The sequence below is a fragment of the Tachysurus vachellii genome, chromosome 10, assembly GCF_030014155.1.
Source record: "Tachysurus vachellii isolate PV-2020 chromosome 10, HZAU_Pvac_v1, whole genome shotgun sequence".
Taxonomy (NCBI): domain Eukaryota; kingdom Metazoa; phylum Chordata; class Actinopteri; order Siluriformes; family Bagridae; genus Tachysurus; species Tachysurus vachellii.
Window position 1 is genome coordinate 18,695,867 of NC_083469.1, and position 24,817 is coordinate 18,720,683.

Consider the following 24,817-nt stretch of genomic DNA (forward strand, 5'->3'; position numbering starts at 1 on the left):
ACTGCATAAACTTTAAATTAGCAAAATCTGGATTATCAACAAACTCCTGGTCAACTACATTAACAACTTCCTTTGTTTTACTGATGTAAAAGCGTGAAACAACCCATTATTTAATTTGGTCGCACAATGTTTTTATCATGGTTGTTGATGATGCAAAGAAATATGTTAACCCAGGGTTTAGAAATGTACAGGGTGAACATCAGACAGACAGACAGATAGATAGATAGAATTTCTTTATGCTTTTTAGGCTTGGAAAATCATACCTTTTTTATGTTTGTATACAAATGGTCATGGTGTTAGTCTTGGCTATTTGCTGAGACACATGAGCTTAGCCACAGATTATCCGGAAATAATTGGCTTATTTGATATAAACCCAGTATTTTTCATTTGTGACCATTATATGAAGTTCATATCACAATTTCAGTTTCTAGACTGATGAATCTATGAGTCAGATAATGTACGAGCAGATAATGTGGGATTTGCTTGCTGTCACGCACACTGAGTAGAAAATGAGTCATCGTCCCCCAAACCAAACACACAACCCCCATGTCACTGTGTAATGAGTATGTTCTCTGAATTTTGAGCTCTGATGTCAATATTCAGCCGAGCAACCAAAATATTAATTATCTGTTGTATTAGTGGTGCTAAGGAGAACAGTCTCTGAGTAACATTTAGGAATTAATATTAAGATATTTTGCATCATGAACATCATAGATTTAGGATTTGTAGCTGTCCAAAAGATTTTTCACATTTGCATATAGCACCGCATATGTTTCAAGCACCAGTCTGTTTATTTACAGCATAATACTAATATCGGGACTCTGAGTATTGTTAAATACGTGATCCTGATCTGATACTGACATCCTCATGGAGTAACAGAGCTTATAAAAAAATATCAAATTTAAGCAGAACTCATCCAGAATTTCAGATCTGTACTGGCTTTCAGAGATCAGTCATGACAAGCTATAGATCAGTCAATGACAAGCTCAAACTTATTAGAGAACACTGAAAGTGCTTTCAGAATCTTTTGATATTGGAGCAGACAAATTCAACACAGCTGTGGTCACCTTCCTGTCTTGCTGAATAATGAGTTATACTCGTTCTTTTTCTGAGGTTTCTCAGCATATCTATTGATCTGGAAGCTTTGCAATGATTTGATATAACAAAGACAGCGTCCTTCTGAATTTTGACATTTTGCTACATACAGATACTTACAGCTTTATCAGTGTAGAGCAGGGGGAAAATTTCCATGACAGAATTACCATTACAGTAAACGTTTAATGCTTAACTAATAATGTGTAGTTTATGGCTTTAAGCATTCTGTTTTATTCAGTGAAGTTTTTAAACAAGCCATGTTTCAAGTTTTCAGTTTCATTGTCATGTGTATAAAGAGATCAGTATTGTGTTGGTAGTTTCACACTTATATATTAGATTAGATTAGATTCAACTTTATTTTCATTACACAAGTACAAGTACAAGGCAGCAAAATGCATTTTGGCATCCAACCAGATGTGCAATAAGCAGCAAGTGTAAGATGTACAGTATTTTCAGTATAAACAGTATAATATATAGATGAATATTTTATAAGCTTATATGCTATATATGTGTGGCCTCCACTGATTTCACATTCCATAAGTAATAGCAGAGTGTGAAGGTTGAATTAGCAGAATAATAGCACAGCTGTACATAAAATACAGCAATCCACACAACATTATGGGAGTTTAAAAGAAGACAGATATTGGTGCAGGTCTCATTGGGGCATCTGAGACCAGGACAGAAAGTCTTTGTGGTGTATCAAGACCCACAGTATCCAGGGTAATGTCAGCATATTACCACAATGAACAAACCACATCCAACAGGAGTAACCGTCAAAGCAAAAGGAAGCTGTCTGAAAGTGATGTCTGGGTACAAATCCAGATTGTATCCAAAAATAATAAAACCACAGATGCCAAACTCACTACTGAATTAAATGTGCAACAAATGGTTAAACATTGTAAACCGAAGATGTCATGAATCAGGAAGTTAATGCACCAAAACAAACAAACATTTTCCTCCACCTGCATCATGTAGTGACCTAGTCACTGTTCTGCAAGAGAAATAGCTCAGAATCATTACTGTTGAAGACTTGTATCTGTTATTCTCAAGACGAATAGATGCTGAATTGGACGCAATATGAGGTCTAAACCCAGGTGTTTCAGGTTCATTGTTCAACCACTGTATATACAATGAAATTCATATGCTGTATTAATACACTCCTACCCAGATATAGTTAAAAAATAAAAAGTAAAGAGTGTTTTCAGTCATAAAGTGGCATAGTGGGAGATATTGCACATATACAGAACTATAAATTATAAACACAATATGGAAGGTAATTTACATACATTACGGGGATTATCAGAGAGAGAGTCTGATATCAGTACAGTATATGATATGTGATAGTGATTCAGTTTAATGCTAAATAATGTGCAGTGCATTGTACATACAGTTGGTTGTGCTTGTAGTGGTGTTACTGGTTAAAGTTCATCGGGCTGATAAATGACATACTGCCATTTTACTAATCAGACCACAGAGGCACCACAGAGGTTATCTGGGTGCATAGCTATGTAAATCTATGTGAATAGCTGCATGAAGCCATACCACAATTATCTGCCACATAAGCAGAGGTGGTTTTTGTTTGAAAACAAAAGTAGATGTATTATTTATTGAGTATTTTTCCAGTGTTTGGTTTAGACTGCTGAAATACTTTGCCCGGTCTTGACTGGACCATGGTTGATGATCCTTGATTTACAGTGCACCGTGGATTTGTTTCTGAAGAAGAATGTTGCAGTGTGGTAATAATGCTGGCAGTCCAGCATTCAGAATGAAACTGCTGTGCTATAACTTCTGTGATGCCTGCAGTTTGAGCATATTGTGCTAATTTCAAACTGTAGGGCATAAATATTTGCTAAAATTTCACCTAGCAACTAAAATTGCACCATTCCTCTAACACTTGAGGAAGTCCAGTTCTTGCAAAAAAGACCTTACAATTCTTTTTTTAAGCAAACTCACCTTCGCAGTAGCATTTTCAAGTAATATTCTTCAACATTTATAATGCACTTCTCTTACTTCTAAACTTTTCACTTAACTTTGACCTAAGTGCCATGTATCTCTCACTAACGGTAAATAATGATATAACTTTATTACGCTGTATCACAAAGATAAGCAGACAGATATCAGCAACATTACTCTACACTCCAGGCACCCGGGACATCGTCTGAGAAACCCGATAGCCAGGTTTTTAGTTCTAAGCAGCTCTCTGTCTCAGTCCATCCATCAGATAGCAGAGTAAAGTTGAAGATGGGATGGGAAGTAATAGGGATACAGTTCCAAGAAGAGCCTAATAGGCATACATACAGCACTGCATAATGGTTTTATGCATTTGTCTCTCTCCTTGCTGTCCATTTTGTCATTTAACCATCAATTAGGTCAAAGGATGGAAATACTATTACAGCGCACTATATATTTTTAGCTGCATTATCTAAGCAAGTTAATGTCTAGAACGTTCCCTTGTCTTCTCCAGCAGGTCCAGCTGGTCAGCGGCAGAACGGACCAACAACGGATGACACAGAAGCACAGAGGAGGTGACTAGAGATTTTGTTACCACTTAGTAATCATCATCACCTTTTTAAACACAGAAGCAGCTGAAAGGCAAACATGAAATCATCTCCAATGTGAAACAGAGATTCTAGTACAATGTGTTAAGTCTGGTTTATCTTAAGCCTGGTGAGGCTTAGTTCACGTCTCACCTTCTACTATTTACAGTAAACATAATATCTTGTGATTCAAATTATAAACTGTGATGCCAAAGATTATTAGCTGGATTTATACAAACCCCTGATGTTTTAAAATGAACAAGTCAAACACCAAACATCAAACGAATTTAGAAATCCATGTTGTAAATTAAAATTGTCTGCTGGACCACAATTGAGTTGCTAGTTGCAAAAAAGGTGCTAGTCTGAGGTATTCCACTAGAGGGCAAATAAACTCAATATCACAATATACTCATAAACACATTAAGAAGATACAAATTTATCCAAGATAATACAAGTAGGTCCATGTATAAAACTACAAATTAAATATAATAAATACAATTTATTGGTAATGAATTGCAGTCTGATTTACTGGCTTGTAGGTTATAAACATTCTTCAGTCCATTTGAATGTTTCCCTTTCTGGGAAACACATAACACACGTAAGAGGAGCTGTTATGTTATTAGTCTCCAAAACTAATCTATTTATCTAAGTGTAACATGCTACGTTACCTAAAATGAGTTTGAAACTAGTGTTGTAAAGTTTTTATTGTAATGGCAGCAAATTCTTTAGAGCAGAATGTTTCTTCATCACTGATGCAGTACATCAACAATTTTTTTTCACAAATATTTACAAATCTCTTTTTTGCCCTCTTGTGGTTAAAAGAATGTATTGCAGCTACAGACTACAGAAGCTGGTGACATCTGAGCATGACTGAAAATAGTGCGTGTAAAACAACACACACACGCGCGCGCACACGCACACACACACACACACACACACACACACACACAGAATTCTGTGAGATCTTTTGCTGCTCCGCAGTGGTCAGAATAGTCTAGAAGTGCAAATCTTGCATGTTTTTAAGTTATATATATTCCTGTTCTGAAGAGATAGAATGTTGCTTCATCCTTACTGTTGCTTCATAGGCAGATGATGGAGCAACATCAGATGCAGATTGAAAGGGAGCGACGGACATCTGGCTCTGCAGGTAAAGAGACTACACAAGACATCTGGCCACTATTTTTTTTTTGCATCTTTGTCACACTTTAAAGTTTCAGATCATCAAACAAATTGAAATATTTGTCAAAGATAACACAAGTAAACACAACATACAGTTTTTAAATGAAGGTATTTATTATTAAGGGAAAACAAAATCCAAACCCACATGGCCCTGTGTGAAAAAGTATTTGCCCCCCGCTGTTAAAATATAATTTAACTGTGGTTTAACACACTTGAGTTCAGTTTCTCTCGCTACACCCAGGTCTGATTACTGCTACACCAAATCGCAATCAATAAATCACTTAAATAAGACCTGACTGACAAAGTGAAGTAGACCAAAAGATCCTCAAAAGCTACACATCATGCTGAGATCCAAAGAAATTCAGGAAAAATGAGAAAGAAAGTAATTGAGATCTATCAGTCTGGAAAAGGTTATAAAGAAATTTCAATGGTTTTGGGACTCCAGCGAACCACAGTGAGTGCCATTATCCACAAATGGCGAAAACATGGATCAGTGGTGAACCTTCCCAGGAGTGGCCGGCCGACTAAAATTACCCCAAGAGCGCAGCGATGACTCATCCAAGATGTCACAAACGACCCCTCAGCAACATCCAAAGAACTGCAGGCCTCACTTGCTTCAGTTAAGGTCAGTGTTCATGACTCACCATAAGAAAGAGACTGGGCAAAAATGGCCTGCATAGCAGAGTACCAAGACGAAAACCACTGCTGAGCAAAAAGAACATAAAGGCTCTTCTCAGATTGGCCAGAAAACATCTTGATGATCCCCAAGACTTTTGGGAAAATACTCTGTGGACTGACGAGACAAAAGTTGAACTTTTTGGAAGGTGTGTGTCCCATTACATCTGGTGTAAAAGTTACACTGCATTTTAGAAAAAGAACATCATACCAACAGTAAAATATGGTAGTGTTAGTGTGATGGTCTGGGGCTGTTTTGCTCCTTCAGGACCTGGAAGACTTGCTGTGATAAATGGAACCATGAATTCTGCTGTCTACCAAAGAATCCTGAAGGACAATGTGCAGCCATCTGTTCGTGACCTCAGGCTGAAGCGAACTTGAGTTCTGCAGCAGGACAATGATCCAAAATGCACCAGCAAGTCCACCTCTGAATGGCTGAAGAAAAACATAATGTAGACTTTGGAGTGGCCTAGTCAAAGTCCTGACCTGAATCCTATTGAGATGCTGTGGCATGACCTTAAAAAGGCAGTTCATACCCTCCAATGTGGCTGAATTACAGCAATTCTGCAAAGATGAGTGGACCAAAATTCCTCTACAGCGCTTTAACAGACTCATTGCAAGTAATCGCAAAGGCTTGATTGCAGTTCTTGCTGCTAAGGGTGGCCCAAGCAGTTAGGTTTAGGGGCAAGCACTTTTTCACACAGGGCCGTGTTGGTTTGGATATTGTTTTTTCTTAATAGTAATAAAAACCTTCATTTAAAAACTACATGATGTGTTTACTTGTGTTATCTTTGACTAATATTTAAATTTGTTTGATGATCTGAAACATTAAAGTGTGTGACAAACATGCAAAAAAATTAAAAATCAGGAAAGGGGCAAACATTTTTTCACACCACTGTGTGTGTGCATACAGTATGTGTGTGTATGTGTGTGTGTATATATAATGTATGCACAGATTCTGCCAAGGCATTTGGACGATTCTTCACACTCAACACTGCAAACTCCTGTGGACACAATTTAGCTCAGTGACCTGACAGTTTGCAGATCATTTATCCCTAAATGATTTATTCAGACGATGCGTTCTCTGTTACTCTTTCAATTTCTACTGTTTACCCATGTTTGCTCATGTATCAGTCCAGCTCAGGCCAACATATTCCATACACATACTCATCAGGTTTTTGGCAGCTGAGACTTAATACATGTTTGTTTATACAAAGTATGGGCCACAGCTTTGTTATAATTTTGCATACGCTTGGCTTGCACATTATTTCTTTTTATGGGATTTCAGTTTGTCTTTTTTGATTTTCATCACTGTCACTTTTCTCTTCTTCTGTTTGTCACTTTTTTCCATTCCTGTCTCAGTTTCCACCCTGCAGTTTAAAGTGTCTGCCTCTCAGTCCAACACCTCTCCAACAGAATACAGGCAGTTTCGTGCCCACACGCTCCCCTCCCACACCCGCCTCGCCCCCTCCCCACCTTCTTCCACCTGCTCCTCCTCTTCCTCACAGGAGCGAGAGAACATCTCTCACACAAAGGACTCATCTCAGAAAAAGGCTCAGCAGTTTTCACAGCTCTCCACCTCCCTGGCTTCTGCCTTCTCTCCCGTGCAGCCAGGGGGCACTCTGCCATCTCGAAATGTGCGTCAGATCCCTCTCTCTCCCCCCACAAGCCGCCAGTCTGACTCCAAAGACACCATCTGGACTTCTGCTTACATCTATTGCCCAAATAGCGCTTCCCCCCAGCCAGTCATACCTCTTAACCAGCTCATACATCATGCAAGCTCCAATCAGTTTGATGCTAACAGCAAGTTAGAGCAGTACTACCCCTTCCAAGCTCCTTTCTCCACATCTGCCACTGGGCCTTCTCCTCTCCCACAATACTGTAGTCCTGATCTCTCGTACCCTTCCCACTGTAAAGACACCCCCCTTTCTGCTCACAGTGGTCCATGTGTTCAAGGTCATGCCCACCAGCCACAGTTTGCCTCCCCTTTTTGCCCTCATCCTCCCAGTGAAAACATGCCTTTCTCTTGTAGCTCAGTGTCACTCGAGACCACACCCCCTGCTGTTTCTCAGGCTGCCACAGCACCCAGCAGTAAGTACTCAGATCACCATCCAGCTGGCTGTGGAGGGTGTTTGGGGATTTCAGCACAGTTCTCATACACACTGCACACAGCTGTTGCACAAAACAGGACTGATGATATGTTATGTACTGCTTGAAGGAACAGTACAGTTGCTGTAATGATGCCTGGTTGAAAAATACTGGTCACATTTGCATTACACACTATTCATCAGGCTGTTGGCTCTTCAACCAAATCTTCTCACAGACACACAGTCACGATACTCAGATCATTTTAAAAGACAATTGATGACATTCTGTTTAAGCTTCTGAAATTGTATAATACTTACAATGGGCCTTATTTATCAAACTGGATATGAACAAATGTATTGATAAATTGTTCACATAAGCATTTGACAAGAAACGTGTTATTCATGAAAATCCATGAGTAACCAGTGTTGTATAAAGTATTAGAAAGCAATACTTGAGTAAAAGTACAAGTATCGCACTAGAAAAAGACTTTGGTAGAAGTGAAAGTTACCTTTTAGAATATTACTCAAGTAAAAGTCTTAAAGTATCTGATATATACTGTACTTAATTATCAAAAGTAATTTTCTGATATTTAATGTACTTAAGTATTTGAAGTAAAAGTAAAAAGTCAAATTTCAGTGATTTTCAGTAGGCATAAAAGGCATTTCATCCGGTATGAAGAATCTTTCATTCCAATGTACAGAAACATTTCTTGGAAATACGGCCACGGGTGTATAACATTATCTTCTTCACCCTGTTCACCGAGTTCACCACTATCGTCTGGGTGGTCGTCTACGATAACGGGAGGTCCTCCAGTAGGTGCTTCCATGGCGGTTTCAGTTGTGCTTCCTCCTCCTTTGGCAACATTACGCTGAAATAGAGTGTGCGGAGCGTAATGCAATCTAGGAGCAGTGATTTGCCAAACCTCCCTTATTACAGTAGTAATGAGTAACGAAGATGCCTTGTGGAAATATATCGGAGTAAAAGTATACATTTTATCTAGGAAATGTAGTGGAATAAAAGTGAAAGTTGACAAATTTAAATAGCAAAGTAAAGTACAGATACGTGAAATTTCTACTTAAGTACAGTAACGAAGTATTTGTACTCCGTTACATTACAACACTGCGAGTAACTAATGTGAACCTTGAACAATATGCTTAATGCATGTCCTAAAATTAGCTCTCATTGATGCAAATTTATGAAGACAAGTTTAAGCAGCTTATTTATTTCAGTGGTGGTGATATAAAACTTTCTCCTTTAGGCCCTTACATTCTTGAAAGGAAGCAATACAAAAAATAAACCCATAAATGAAGACAAGTAAGGCTAGCCATTGAAGTAGAACAAGAGATATGACACTCTGTAAACAGGGAGAGTGTTTGTTTTAATGGCGGAGCTGCATTAATGGAAGGTTTAACTTGCATTGCTTAGAATGCACTCTTTCACTGCCTAATCAGCATTTTGTTGTTTGCCATTCATGGGGTCTTGTCGTAAATGTAACTACATGTAAATCACTTGTCCCACAAATGTGCTTTGGAATTTATGTAGGATTGGTGAGTACAAAGAAAATCAAAACTTTGTAAATCTGGAGTAATTCTTTAGTAAGGTTTTGGCTTCTGAAAACATTCACAGAAGAAGATTTGTAAAAGATTGATAAATGAGGCCTGTTGAGAGTAAGAGACCTTTCCAAATATATAATCCGTATGAAAAATCTTAATCAAAACTACATTCTTATGAAATTATGTGATTTTGGTAGTAGTAAGAATTAGCAATATTGAATACTAGTTGAAAACAAAGAGAAATAGTATAGGGGGATGGAAACAACTGGAAGAAATAGATAAACTAGATGAGCAGGAATGAGGTAATGGGTCTCTGGAGAGGGTGTGGGTATTTATGGGTAAACATGAGTTAAAAAACTTTTGGTTTGGGGCTGGCTGAATTAGAAGTATCACTACTAGTAGTACTATTATATTTATTTGAAATAATGGATTAAGTATATAGTCAGTTAAAAATGTAACGAAACCGAAAACTGCACCAGTTCAACTGTTAATAGCATTTTTAGCATTATTTGAAGAAAAAACAATAGGATTGTGTTTCATTTCTGTTTTTGTTTTATTTGATGTGTGAACACTTTATTTTAGCTTGTTACACTCGGGTCAATACAATCTACTAAACAAATGGTTCAGCTGGTTAAGTTTTAGCATTAATTCACTTGAAAATAGTCAAGCAATATCCCTATTACTAAAACTGCTTCATTGAATCATGAACAATTCCTGTGCATTCATTTCTCTTTTATTCCAGCAGGTCCTCCCATCCCTCCTGGACATCCCTCCATGCTCTCCTCCACTCCCCCACTCCATCCACCTGCTCCTGTTCCCATGGCAGGTCCTCCAGCTCCTCCACCTCCGCCTGGACCTCCTCCCCCAGCTGCTGCACCTCCTCCTCACCCGCCTCCTCTCCCAGCTCCATCAGGCTTGGCTGCTGCTCTGGCTGGAGCCAAACTGCGCAAAGTACAGCGGGTAAGTGGTCAGTGCTAACTGAGCACAGCTACACTGGAGTGAATGTATAGGTGTTGGTTACCATATTAATCTAATGCTCACCAGCCTATTTAATGGGATCTTTCATGCAGTTATCCAGTCAACCAACCATGTGGCAGCATTGCAGTGTATAAAATCATGAAGATACAGGTCAACAGCTTCGGTTAGTGTACACATCAACCACCACAATGGGGAAAATGTGATCTCGTGTGACTTTGACTGTGGCATGGTTGTTGGTACCAGACAGAAAGGGACAACACTTCTACTGGAATAGTATTGTTGATGGGAGAAGTACAAGGGGAATAGCCAGACAGAATATTTAATCTGACAGAAGCAGGAGAAATGTTGCTCAGAATGCATAACTTTTTTAATAACCAAATTTTTCCTTTCCTGTCAGACAAGTAATGGAAAAGTAGTGCTCCTGTGTGATCACATAACAATGCGATTCTGTTTTTCACCAATGGGTGCTTTTTGTACATATGGTCAGAACTTTGTAAATATACCAAATCTAATTAAGTCTTTACTTTTTTAGATGCTTAACTATAACAACCATATGTAAGTCTTCCCCAAACTGTTTTCCGATAGGAGGAAGCACACAAGTTTCTAGAATGTGTTTGTATGCTGTAGCTGTTTGTAAGTTTTCCATTCACTGTTACCTGGTCAAGCCCAGACATGTCGCAATGAGCTCCTTGAAGTCATGGTTTGCCGAGGTTGGACTGGAAGAACTTGAGTGGCTTGTACAGAGCCCTGCACCCTGAGACTCCTTACACAACAACGTCAGATTTCACTAATGTGTTTGTAGCTAAATGAATACAAATTCCCAAATCACCCTTCAAAATCTAGAAGAGTGGACGCTATTACAACAGCAAAGATGTGATTAAATCTGGAATGGAAACAGCCATGCTTCCAATATATCCACCTATTTTATGTACTTCCCACATTTTGCATGTTCCTCAATGACCCTTTTAACAGCTTATGCATTTAATTCTTTTTTAATAAGAATTATTGTATTAATAATGTTGGCATGTACACTTGCTGCACACTTTATTAGGAACACATGTACACCTACACATTCATGCAATTATCTAATCATGTGGCAACAGTGCCGTATAATATCATGCAGATGTAGGACAGCAGCTTCGTTGACATCAACCATCATAATGGGAAAAAGTGTGATCTAAGTGATTTTCACCATTACATGATTGTTGGTGCCATACAGGCTTGTTTAAGTATTTCTTGATTTTGTATTCTTGATATTTGGGGATTTTCATGCAACAGTCTCAAGAGTTTACTCAGAATGGGGCATTAAAGGCAGGAGAGGAACACCTTGTTCATTCAAGAGGTCAACAGAGAATGGAGAATTCTACTACAGTTGTGCTGAGCACAAAAGCATCTCAGAATTCATAATATGTCAGAATTTAAGGTGGATGGGCCACAACAGTAGAAGACCATGTCAGGTTCCACTTTAGTCAGGCTATAACAGAAAGCTGTGGCTGTAGTGGGCATAGACTCAGCAAAACCGGAGAGCTGGGGACTGGCAAAATTTAGCCTGGTCTGATGAATCCTGATTCTTCCTGAGGCACACCGATTGTATGGTCAAACTTTGGTGCCATCCGTATGAATCCAAGAACTAAACCTGCTTTGTGTCAACAGTCCAGGATGGTGTAGGTGATGTAGTGGTGTGAGAAATGTTTTCTTGGCAAACTTTGGGTTGTTTATACTAATCAGTCATCGCTTGGATGCCACAGCCTATTTGAGCATCGTTGCTGATCATGTGCATCCCTTCATAGCCAAAATTTACCACATCTTGTGGAATCAGTGCCATAAAGGCTGTTTTAGAACCAGGGAAACCCTATATTTATATATAGGGTTTATATATATTTATGAGACAAAATAGAATTATTTAAAAAATATTTTTGAGACTGATTCTAATTAACACAAACATCCTCATTTTGTAGCAGAAATATTTAATTATATATGACATGCCCAGTTGTTACCTAATAAATTGGTGACACAGAATAACCTGTTGAGCAATGTAATATTTATCTGTTATGGCCATTGCTGATGCCCTTTGTTTGAACCTGGCAGCCTGAGGAGAGCTCTGCAGGGCTGGGCGGTGCCAAGAACGATGCCAGCCGCTCCAGTGGGGGCAGTGGAGGAGGAGGAGAGGGCCTCATGCAAGAAATGAATGCCCTTCTAGCACGAAGGTCAGTCTGAGTCAGCAAATTATCTTCATTTATTTTAAAGCAGTTAACGTACAAAACTGTATATTAATCACATGTATGAATTATCCTGTCTTCCCTGTAGGAGGAAAGCTTCTGAAAAACCTGAAGACAGTCAAAATGTTTGTGCATTTCTCAGAAGAACTATTTACGTTTTACACTTTTTTGCTTCTTTCGTTTTACACTTTGTATTAACTCCATTAATTTCGTATGAAATGTTATGTACGTTTCTTGCAGGAAGAATCCAACGGATCTCCAGCCTCACGTGGCTCAGGTTAGCAGAATTCTGAGAATAAACATTCACCGTCCACTTTATTAGAATACCTGTGCATTAGGAACAGACTGCATTAGGAACAGACTGAAAAAGTCTCACCTCTGTGTCTCTGATGGTGATGTTTGAGTATTTCATAAGCTGTCGATCTTCTAGGATTTTTACATACAATAGTCTCTAGAGTTTACACAGAATAGGGCAAAAAACAAAGATTGATTAGAGGAAAATATCCAGATTGGTTTGGGCTGCCAGGAAGGATATAGAAACTTAAATAATCACTCTTTATGTTGAGATGCTTTTCTGCTCACCACTGTTGTATAAAGAGTGATTATGTGAGTTACTATAGGCTAACTTCCAGCTCATACTAATCTGATTATTCTCCTCTGATCTCTTACAAATGTACATTAAGCCCCCATCAGCATCTGGCCATATCTTAGAGCTGCCAGTTCAGGACATGACAGATATCTTGACAGATCAGATACAGATAAAGTAGCTTCTGTATCACAAGTGAAGGATTATACTGTATGATTACGTATTGTAAGTTTTACTGAGAATTACAATTGTCACAATTTTAGTGGTCTCAAGACATTTATATATTAATCAGAACCACCAATATCTAATTTTAATCATTATGTAAAGTGTCTTTTGAATCTTTTGAAATAAAGCAAGAAAATATATACATTTATATCTTTATTTAAGGTGCATGACTAGGGACATAAACAACCTGGTTTGGACCAGTCACCAAACAGAAAACCTTGCTAGGGTCTCCAAGTCATTTAGTCCAGTGTTTATTTCAAGTGATTAAAGCAAGTAGTGAATTTTCCGTAGTGTGTGATTGCGTGAGTGAATGAGAGTGTGTGTGCGCCCTGCGATGGGTTGGCACTCCGTCCAGGGTGTATCCTGCCTACCTATGCCCGATGACGCCTGAGATAGGCACAGGCTCCCCGTGACCCAAGGTAGTTCAGATAAGCGGTAGAAAATGAGTGAGTGAGAGTAAAGCAAGTACAGTAAGGAGGAGGAAGAAATGAAGGAAAGGAAGTAACGGAAAGGAAATTAACAAAATAAAGTGATGGAAATAAAAAGAAGACGTGAAGGAAATGATGTCACAATTAACTTAAGTTTAAATTTCCAGACGCTCTGAAGAAGCCATGGGAGCGAGCTAATTCTTCAGACAAATCCTCTGCTGGATCAAGGTCAGTTTCACATTAATTTGATTTGTTCTCTTCCATCAGTTATACCACATACCACAATCACATACCACTATTCTCACATCCAAAGACCAGCACACATCTATTTGAATGTCTGCCTAGTGCATTGGCCTTAGGTTTATATGGGTCAGTGGGCACATGGCATGGCAAACCAAATAATGGCAGAGCTAAATGCCTTGGTAACTATTGTGGCTCTTATCAACACACAAGTTTACAACAGTAAAACATTTAACAGGATCCTGAAACGGCATTGTGTAAAGAGAAGCGAAACCTTATCTCTGTCTCCCTGGTAATGATCAAAAAATAAAGCTGAGAGTTTGTGTAAACTCTGTACTGTTGACAACATGATGAAAACTACCAAGGTCTGTAGGGAACATAATAGATTAATAGATTAACATTATACCAGAATTATACTTCAGATGTGTTGAATTAAACCCAAACTACAGCAGTTTCATTGTAAACTAAACATATTTTACAAGCTCTTTTTATAAAATGTTCTGTTTATTATTAATAATTAACCACGCCCTTAATTGCACAGGTTGAGAGCTGTCGGCAGCACCGCTGATGGAGAATCGGGAGACTTTGACCGAATGAAACAGGTACGTTTTATAACTATACAGCAAATAGACATGACCATATTACACAACTTGTCACAAGGGTTGTTCATCAGCTGAGTACACTCACTAACATGAGACCTTTCACCCAAAAAGGAGATCTTGGAGGAAGTTGTACGTGAACTGCATAAAGTCAAAGATGAGATAATAGATGGTGAGAATTCACATGTTTTCTAATTCAACGTACATGCTGTGGCATTTGCGCATATTTCATATAGTGTATATGTCCTTTTTGTTTTTAGCCATTAGAAGAGAACTCACTAGGATGGGTGCTACATAGTGTTTTGAAGCATGATAAGAACACCAGGAGGCTCTTGGGGAAAGTACGGAAAGGATCCTGTGGCGCTGTGGAGGAAAGGTCTTGCAACATAGCTGCAACGGCATGGAAAAAGTTGGTGTTGCAGGAATGTTGCATCAACTCGGAGCATTACAGAAAGAAGCACGAGAAAGATGCGAAGAGGAAGTGAGTGAGAGTTTGTTTGCATGTGTGGATGGATGGATGGATGGATGGATGGATGGATGGATGGATGGATGAATGGATGGACCTTCACACTGAATTTTCTATTTCCTCCTGTATAAACATTAAAAGACTCAGCCCACTGTGCAGTTTGCTGCTCCCAGTCTTTCAAGTCTTAAAGTAAAATTCGACTAGGTGGACCTTGAAGATATTTTCATTTTATACTGTTTTGTTGTTTGATTACTGTTATTGTAAAAGTAATTTTATTATCAGTGGTGTCAGGCAGAGAACTAGAAACACAACAATGCTCACTTTTTGTCAGTGTTTTCTATTTTATCTTCATACTTTCGTTTTTGATAAGCACATTCACAGCACACTTTTCGCTGGTCTGTCACCATCCTGCATTACAGTTTAATCATTTTTTCCTGCCAAAACAGATGTTCACTGGATTTTTTTTTTAGCTTGAATTTGAATTGGTAGTGTGACGTTATTGATGATGGTCTTATGAGAGATGTATCTGTAGCTATAGCCCTGTGAAAAGGCAGTTTGTGGACTCTCCTCATTTGGTTTGAAAGAGAATTGGTTCATAATATTGGATCCTAAATTATTTGAATGATTAGCCTATCTTGCTGGGTTAATCCTCCTAAAAGTTAACAATAAAATGACCTTTGAATAAAACACTGAATCTATAAGTTGTGAAATTGTCTTCTTGTTTATGCAAAAAGTCAAACTGAAGAGAAATGTTTGTTTCATTTATTTTATCAAGTATTTTCACACTGATAAAAATAGATGATAAAAATCACTTATAAAATCACTAAAAATACTATATTCATTTGCAAATTTAAAATATTACATATAATATATTATAAAGCTTTTTTAATGTAAAAAATGTAGAAAGTATCTTAAATAACTCTAAAGAACAATTTTTGTAACGATATTTGATATAAAAAATTTTTTAACAGTCCTCACACTGACCAGTATTCATCAGTTGTTGTGTATGGTCAAATCTGATCATAAAATAAGTGTATGCGAAATTTCCTTAATCATCAGTTTCATCTTTGGTAAACATGTATGATCAAACTCATCTCTGAGCTGACGTGTATACATTTGAGTGTAATATTTAAACAATTTCCAGTTATCTAATCAAAATGAAATATCACACCATCAAATTACATTACGTGCATTACAGTAGGAATCCAAAGACATGTTCATAGTGAATTAAAAACAGTATTGCAATGTGATCGGTAGAAAGAGAAAAAAAATGAAACTGTTATCCAACTTGACCTGCCGCTAGTCAGGTGAACTCTGTACCGTGCTCGCTTTTTATTTATTCTTGAAATTTATCAAAGCTTTATTTAGAAATTTATTATAAGTGAGCCAACTTTCCATTTTGAATAAATACTGAAAGACTTTAGTTTGGATTTTGTTTTATTTAAAACAGTGTAAGTGTAATTGATGAAGCACTAATAATGCTCCCTGCCACACTACAAAAATTCGTCAATAGTGGATTAAGAAACCTGAGTTCATTGTGTTTACTTCTCCTGCGTATTTCCCGAGATCTTAATCCGATGACGTATCCGTGGGATGTGCTGGGTAAACAAATCTGATCCATGGAGGTCACACCTCACAATTTACAAAGCTTATAAAATCTGCTTAAGATGTCTTGGTGCCACAGCACACCTTCAGAGGTCTTGGGGAGTTCATGCCTCAACAGCTCAGAGCAGATTTGCTGGCACAAGGGGTAGCTATACAGTATTAATCAGGTGGTTTTAATGTTCTGGCTTATGCCATTACCTATATTAAAGTATGAGCACAGTACTGTAACTGATCGTTATAGATTATACTCATTGAACTGTAAATAAAGCATTCTTTGGTTTGTTTAAATATTACACCATTATTTAAATTCCACCTTCGATTGCACAGATCGAATGACATCCGGAAATGTATTCATTTGTGCAATACAGAATTTTTAATACTTTGCAATAAGATTTGACCTTACCCAGTTTTGATAAATACGGGCCATTACAAAACAGCTTTTTTTGAAAACTCAGAATCCAACATATGTTAATAAAAACACAAGACCTTATACATGTAGGCTTCAAATAAATTAGAAATGCTTTTTTTTTTAATTCAGCAATTGCATTGTATAGTATCCAGGTTGATTCACACCACTTTCAACACATGACTCTCATGTCTCACATGATTATTATTCAAATTAGCGATTAATTACAGGATACGGTAGCTTTAGAATGACAGCCTATAAAAAAACATTTTGCATGTCTAAATAACAGTATGCCTTCTCACTGATGAGAAGACATTTTAGTGGCTGGTTAGCACAAAAATAATATTTATAAACATCTCAGCAGCCACTGATTCTAACCAACATTAGATGAAAACTCAACTCGATGGAATTGACCATCCAGTTCAAGTGTACTCTAAACCCCTGAAATAGTTTCATGCTGTAGTTTAAACACGTGTTTCTACCGGTTCAGCAGGCTTGTCCAGGTTTTCTTCTTTTCCGTTTAAATAGCGGCTCTTTGAGAATAATGCACCAACAGTACAACTCATTCCTGTTTGGCCAGTTTGTATTCTCTTTTGATTCTTGCGTAGGGGCCAATGCTGTCATCAAACACAAAGTCCCAGAGAACCCGTATCCAGGAGGTGTGCTGCGGTAATGAATCATAATACTCTGATGCTATTTTCTTCACCTGGTAATGAAAGGAGAAAAGATTTCAGTAGTCAATTAATAATATGAATAGGACTGAAAGTGAAGAGGAAGAGCCTGTGTTGTTTGTATTCACCTTCATATATATATTATATATATATATATATATATATATATATATATATATATATATATATATATATATATATATATATACACACACACACACATACATATACTGTCAAATCATCAAAAGTATGCAATTCTACACTGTCACACACCCCAAGAGTATGTAGCCTAAAACAATACCTGGCATTTCAGTTTGCGTAAACAAAACTGGTAAACTGAAGGCACTGCAGGAAGTACAGCTGAAATGTATCTGATGATGGGTTTGCATGTTCATAACATTCATATGATCAGAAATAATTCAATGAATGCTGCAGTAATATATAAGCTTGTGTCGGATAAACACATTATCTAGGAGAGCCACTTAGTGTAGTTTAGACCATAAACAAGCTGCCATAAATTTCTCTCTTTCTATGTAGTTAATGTGATGTTTATTATCATTGTTAATGTAGATACTTAGACATGTTCTGGAATTACATTCTTAAATTATAAGACCAGCCGTATGATGACACACCATGTAATTCACACACACACACACACACACACACACACACACACAAGAACAGTGCATATAAGACACTCACCTCAGGTAACTTACTACCAGGGATGCTTGGGAAATCATGATGCTCCATATGGTATCCCACATTGAAAGTGATTAAATTCAGACAGCCATAGTATGAGTAAGTCTCATGGCCCTTCAGGAACATGTAATGCTCAGCAATGAAGTGTCCAGAGATGGGATGCAGGCCCATGCACAGAATGGATCCTGAGATAAGGTACACAATCGGTTTGAGTCCCCACATATAGTAGATAAGAATATCTGCTGCGAACTGTATGGCTGCATTCATCATCTCCAGTCTGGTCACGGGTTTTGGGTTCACCACCAAAGGCCGCAGTGCATAAAATAAAGGCTGGAGGAAGAGCCAGAGTATCTTCCTTGCAGGTGTACAAAAAAACCAGCCTTCTATGTCTGTAGGGATGTCCACGTCCAGGCCATCTCCTCCAAGGTAGCGGTGGTGGTCGATGTGGTATTTCTTGAAGGAGGCTGAGTATGGTAGGCCAATGGGAAGATTGGCGAACATGGCGAACCACCGGTTCCAGCGCACCTGCTTGTTCCCGAATGCGATGTTGTGTGAGATGTCATGGATGGCCAGGGTCAAAGAGTGGTTTATACAGCCACCGAAGGCATATGCCCAAAAAAACAACCACTTCCAAGACAGCTCATGGACTAAGTAACATGCCACAAATTGAGTGAGTACCATTCCAGACACCACCCACTTCAGCTGGGGATCGGGACCCATCAAAGACTTGATCTGTGGATACTTGGCTGTAAAGTGAGAAAAGAAAGTCAAAACCTTATACACTGACTTTAATCCTGCTGTCATTTTTACTGCAGGTGTAGGTAACCTGGAAACTACATGGAAATGTAACTCAGGAAGCAGTGGTTAACACACTCCCTGTGGGGCAGAAAAGACTCCTGCTGTTGTGCTTTCTTTAATTAACACACTTGTTGCTCCTCTGCCTTTTGTTTAATCAGAGCACTTGCTCATGTGACTGCATGTCAAATGACACTCATTTTAGATCCTTTACAAACATACTTAATTTTATTCGCTTTATGACAACAAATAAACTTACAAATCACTGCTTCTCAAAAACCAGGCCTTACACTCACCCTTAGAGTTTGCATGCATTCTGTATGCAAACTGAAGATTTCAGTTTACTTTCTGTACAATAGGTGTGCTCACAGTTCAACTGAGCCCTCTGATTTTTCTGTTCCTACTTAGGAAACCCCAAATAACCTCTCTTTTTTTATGGGAATCCTACTAATAATACTAACATAACTAGCAAAAGCTTAAAAACATACAAACAAACAAACAAGCAAGCAAGCAAACAAAAATAGTACCATCTGGACTTGTCCAATTTGAATAAATTCAAAATCCATTGGGTAGCTTTGTGTCACTATTAGTAAAACCACATCATTTGAATGGACTACTTTTTTAAATATGTCGAATTTTAATATTGTACTTTTTTCCCCCAATATGAAAGTCTAATGGTAATTTATTTTATTTCCCTGAAAAGGATGTCTGTACCATTTTGTTTAGACAGGAAAATAACAGAGATACATTAAACTTAATTTGGGCAAAAGTTCCCCTGACCACAACCAGACCTAGTTTAGAATCATTTTAATTGTGTATTCTTCAATTAACTCCAAGTCTTTCAGCATGTAACAAGGCTACTGATGGGTAAGTAGGGTTGTTAAGGCGTCACAGTTTCAGGATTAGGCACAGTTTATCATTGGATCATCACAGCATCTGGACAGACCAGGGACTTATGTGAGGATCCTGTTTGTGGACTTCAGCTCTGCTTTCAACAACAGCCTTAACAACCTGGAGCTGAACACTCTCAAGACAGTGGAGATGATCGTGGACTTCAGGAGAAACCCCCCTGCTCTCCCCCCACTCACCATCATGGACAGCATTGTCACAGCAGTGGAGTCATTCAAATTCCTGGGAACCACAAATCTCCCAGGACCTGAAGTGGGACATTCACCTTGACTCCATTGTGAAAAAGGCTCAGCAGAGGTTGTACCTCCTTCGCCAGCTGAGGAAGTTCAACCTGCCACAGGATCTGCTGAAACAGTTCTACACTGCTATCATCAAATCCATCCTCTGCACTTCAGTGACTGTTTAGTTTAGCTCAGCCACCCAATCCGACCTCAGGAGACTACAGAGGGTAGTCCGGACTGCTGAGCGAATCATTGGCACAACTCTCCCCACTCTCCAAGACCTGTACTTCTCCAGAGTGAGCAAAAGGGCAAAGAAAATCACTCTGGACCCCTCACATCCAGCACACTTACTCTTTGAACTGTTGCCATCTGGCCGACGCTACAGAGCCCTGAACACCAAAACGACCAGATATAGGAACAGTTTCTTCCCTCAGGCAATCCATCTGATGAACACTTAACATACATCTGATGAACACCTAACATACACAGAACAAACCCTATTCTTACATTGTCTGCAAGTACGCATTTATATTTTATTTTGCACATCTATATTAGAATTTGCACATCTTTACTTCAATTTGCACATTTATATTTCAATTTGCACATACGACTGTCTATTATTTATGTGTTCATTTCTTACCATTGCCTATATGTTTACACTGTGGAGCTCCTGTACTAGAAAAAATTCCTCATTTGTGAAAACATACTTGGCAATAAAGAACTTTCTGATTCTGATTCTGGAAGTTACCTCACCAGTGACTATCAAAATATGAGTAAAGTGTATAAGTAAATGTATGAGTATGAGTACCTGTCCATATAATTTGACAATTTTTTTTAAACCAATTACTCCAGGCCTTCTCATCTTTTTTGGGTCCTGATTGTACTGCAGCCATTTGCCGATGCAGGGGACATGGACTTTACTGAAAGCCCTTTGTCGGTCTAACCTGCACACTGCTGTGCCACACTATATATTTTCTCACACACTCCCAGCTTAATCTGACAATGTGATAAATAAAAAATATATATTTTCAAACATTTTTTATATAATGTGTAATAATGTGCATGTATGTATAATATTTTTACCATTTTCACCACTGTTTTGTGTATATCAAAATTTCCATTAACAGGAGGGCTGACTAAATGCCAATGCAATGTGTAGCCGAGAAAATTAGAAAGCACACCTTCCTTAAAACATCATACTGTAATAAAGCTATTTTGGAAAGCATAAAAAACTTGCATAAAAAACATCAGCTTTCTCTTTAGTATTCATCCGGATAAATAATTATTGAGCATGTAAATGATTAAACACAGCTATTTTACTCACAATTAAGTCAGTGTTGATTTTTTTCATCATAATTCCTGAATGTGACTAAAATTTCTCTCAAGTCAGATCAGTAGAAAAATTCGCACAAAGCTCAGTGAATATATCGACATGAGCCAAACAGTTCTTTGACAGAAAATACGGTTCTCTTGAAATGACACTTCAGCTAATGACCTTCAAGCACCATGAATCAGCTTTAATGAGCATTAAAGTCTTCAGGTAAGGTGTAAAATGATTGTGGTTGAATCATTTCTTACACACCTTCCAGACCGAGTATCACTAAAAAAGAAAACACTATCCATTTTTGACTCACCAGGTCTCATTCATTTTGCAAAGCGATGATAAAACAAAGCTTTATAAATATTTGAACAACAAACGTGTCAGTTAGCAGCAGAGGTTTATTCAAAGCCACAACTGGGAAACCACTATGAATAAAAAAGTGAATTATTCATCATACACAAATGCCAAAAATACACTTTCTTGCATAATACTTACAGTATGAACACCAAAATGAAGAGATTACATATTTTATGACCTACACTACACAATGGCAAATTGTTGTATACATATTTACATATCCATAGTCTGAATCGCTAGTTGATTTGGTAAACCAATCCAGTAACTAAGAAACTGGCAACCCATTAAAGTGGCATTTCACCAGTCCTGAAGAGAGTTCTGCTCTACTAACCTTAAGACATTAATGCCAATAGGCTGTGTGTGTGTGTGTGTGTGTGTGTGTGTGTGTGTGTGTATGGACCATCACAGTTTCCAAGCAATGCCTAACAACCACACCTGGGCCATTCAGCAATTGTTCCACTTGTCAAAGTACAATTTGTCTGGAGTCAGTTTACAGAGGATAAAATCACTCAGACTGCATCTTTCTGTTTCCACAAGGCCGGGTAAAGACAATAGGCAAGACAGCAAATGAACTGAAAATGTGAGAATATTGAATGTTACTGGTTAACAGTTTATGATATTTGTCAAAGAGGCACACAATAACTAAGCAAACGTAGCTCTGTGCTTTGCAAATTCGGGTCTTACAGCATTTTACTACAAAGTCAGATCAACCTCACATGCTTTAGGTTCTATAATAATCCATTTCCATTTTTATATCCTCACCTGAGGATGACATAATAATTGCTGAATGAATTTAATAGTCCAATCAATTCTGAGAGGGTCAAACAAGATCCAAACTTTATACAACGCTGATCTATCATTCAGCAAGAAGGAAGGAAGTAAAGGAAGTCTTAGAAATCCTTCTGAGCCTACGGAGTGCGTAATCAACACTTTCTAGGTTGTTAAACACAGGAGTTAAACAAGATCTAATATCCAGGATCTAATATCCAGGCGGTCAAGTTTTGAGCGGAAGTAACAGTGTATAGTGACACCGAAACGGACAAAAACTAAACTATGATTACTAACCTAAAATAAACAAAAACTTTCAAAGAATAAAAAAACAAACAAATGCAAAATAAAATTAAAGCAATCGATGAGGGGGTTAAATCCGAAACACCTGCCTATATATATATATATATATATATATATATATATATATATATATATATATATATATTTTTTTTTTTTTTTTTTTTTTATTGTCGCAATCACAAAATCCCAAATCTGTCATAACTACATTATCAGTGTACCTACCTAAAATCTCCTTTCTTCTCCATGTGTGCGGCTGCTCGTCGTAAGCCCATTCAAAGTCCCCACGTACACCTGCTTTACCCATTTTCCTCCTCCTGTAGTGGCGTAGTGAGTTCAGGTGAATCCTGTCGCTGTGCGCTCCTTGGGGACACGCCCTCGCTGATAAGGCTGGAAAGGTGTGTCAGAGTGACTACACAAGCACTATAAGGTTCATATGGCTTTGTCAAAAACAGGCGAGGCTGCCTAAAGGCGTTAAAGTACAAGTTCGGAAAACAGGCTAAACTAGGGAAAGAGGTCAGGCTTAAGCGCTAGCCCATCCTTCCCTTACTCAATAAGCACAGTCTCAATACTACAGAGTCGTGTACTTTTTTTTTAAAGCACGTTCAAACTAATTATAGAATTATTTCACATTACGACCACTGAATGTCGCTATATTACATATTTGGAGCCCTTTAAATGTCCTCTTGAAAGGAACGAATCCACAATAAAGGGTTTTGCTTAAGGAATTTTATAATAAAGATATTATCATTAATAGCAATTTATTTTTTCGTAGTGATATAGTTTTTGTTATAATGAAAATAAAAAATATAAAAAAAAATGAAAATGAAAATGAAAATATAATTTTTGTTATAATTCACCAAAATGAAAAAACTTTCATTTTGGTCGCTTTCCATTTCCGTTAATGATTTTCGATTTTACCCACAATACCATTCAACTATAGTTTTAATCCACAGTCCATGTAACAAAACTGATGCAGCAGCACTTTAGTCCTCGAGCTTCTTATCTTCTAATCAAACAGATAAGGTTTGTAATTTTCACCATCTATTATTATATGGCTAGCAAGCCTAAACCTAAGGGACTGCAACATGATGTATAGCACCGTTGCACTCTGGGACTTTGTATCCAATATTTGTCGACTCCATTTAAATTTCCATCTAGTAAATTTTGATGTTACTGCTCTTGTAATGATTGTTCCAGTAACTTCTCATTGGAATAAACAAAATGCAGCACCTATTACTAATTCAACACTGAAATCACTAAGGACATAAAAACTATTTCAATATAAACATACTTAACGTGTTTCGTGGTGGACTTTCGACATATAGCTGAATTTGTTATGCTTTTTGGCAGCCAGATTCAATTCACTTAGCACACGCTTGGCATATACTATAGTACACTATATATTTAGCTTACATTAGATTCTTACAATATAATCCTAGTATACACTATTTTATACAATACACTGAGCATACACTATATTACACTATATTACACCATACACTGAGTATACACTTTATTACACTATACACTATATTACACTATATTACACTATACACTGAGTATACACTATATTACACTATACACTGAGTATACACTATATTACACTATAAACTGAGTATACACTATATTACACTATACACTGAGTATACACTATATTACACTATAAACTGAGTATACACTATATTACACTATAAACTGAGTATACACTATATTACACTATAAACTGAGTATACACTATATTACACTATACACTGAGTATACACTATATTACACCATACACTGAGTATACACTATATTACACTATAAACTGAGTATACACTATATTATACTATACACTGAGTATACACTATATTACACCATACACTGAGTATACACTATAGTACACTATATTACA

General features: G+C 37.6%; 2 protein-coding genes across 7 annotated transcripts in view; one reads left to right on the forward strand and one right to left on the reverse strand.

The window, feature by feature from the left end:
* evla (Enah/Vasp-like a) overlaps positions 1-15,569 on the forward strand; it is a 37,624-nt gene extending 22,055 nt beyond the window's left edge. Inside the window, exons 4-13 of one of the 6 annotated variants that reach the window (XM_060880104.1) lie at positions 3,563-3,620; positions 4,718-4,779; positions 9,873-10,087; positions 12,194-12,312; positions 12,413-12,449; positions 12,565-12,601; positions 13,731-13,791; positions 14,345-14,405; positions 14,517-14,574; positions 14,663-15,569. In XM_060880104.1, the coding sequence (XP_060736087.1) occupies positions 3,563-3,620; positions 4,718-4,779; positions 9,873-10,087; positions 12,194-12,312; positions 12,413-12,449; positions 12,565-12,601; positions 13,731-13,791; positions 14,345-14,405; positions 14,517-14,574; positions 14,663-14,700 (746 nt within the window). In that variant the 3' untranslated portion in view covers positions 14,701-15,569. Of the gene's footprint in view, positions 1-3,559; positions 3,621-4,717; positions 4,780-6,848; positions 7,917-9,869; positions 10,088-12,193; positions 12,313-12,412; positions 12,450-12,564; positions 12,602-13,730; positions 13,792-14,344; positions 14,406-14,516; positions 14,575-14,662 lie in introns of those variants that run through there. The other 5 variants (XM_060880102.1, XM_060880101.1, XM_060880100.1 and 2 more) reach the window with 5 other exon arrangements.
* Positions 15,570-16,980: 1,411 nt separating this feature from the next.
* On the reverse strand, positions 16,981-23,367 carry degs2 (delta(4)-desaturase, sphingolipid 2). The gene is made up of 3 exons (XM_060880105.1): positions 23,146-23,367; positions 18,253-18,995; positions 16,981-17,585 (listed from the first exon to the last, which is right to left on the reverse strand). Exons 1-3 carry the CDS (start codon positions 23,225-23,227, stop codon positions 17,442-17,444), a joined length of 969 nt encoding a protein of 322 aa, XP_060736088.1. The 5' UTR covers positions 23,228-23,367; the 3' UTR covers positions 16,981-17,441.
* Between the last annotated feature and the right edge of the window lie 1,450 nt (positions 23,368-24,817).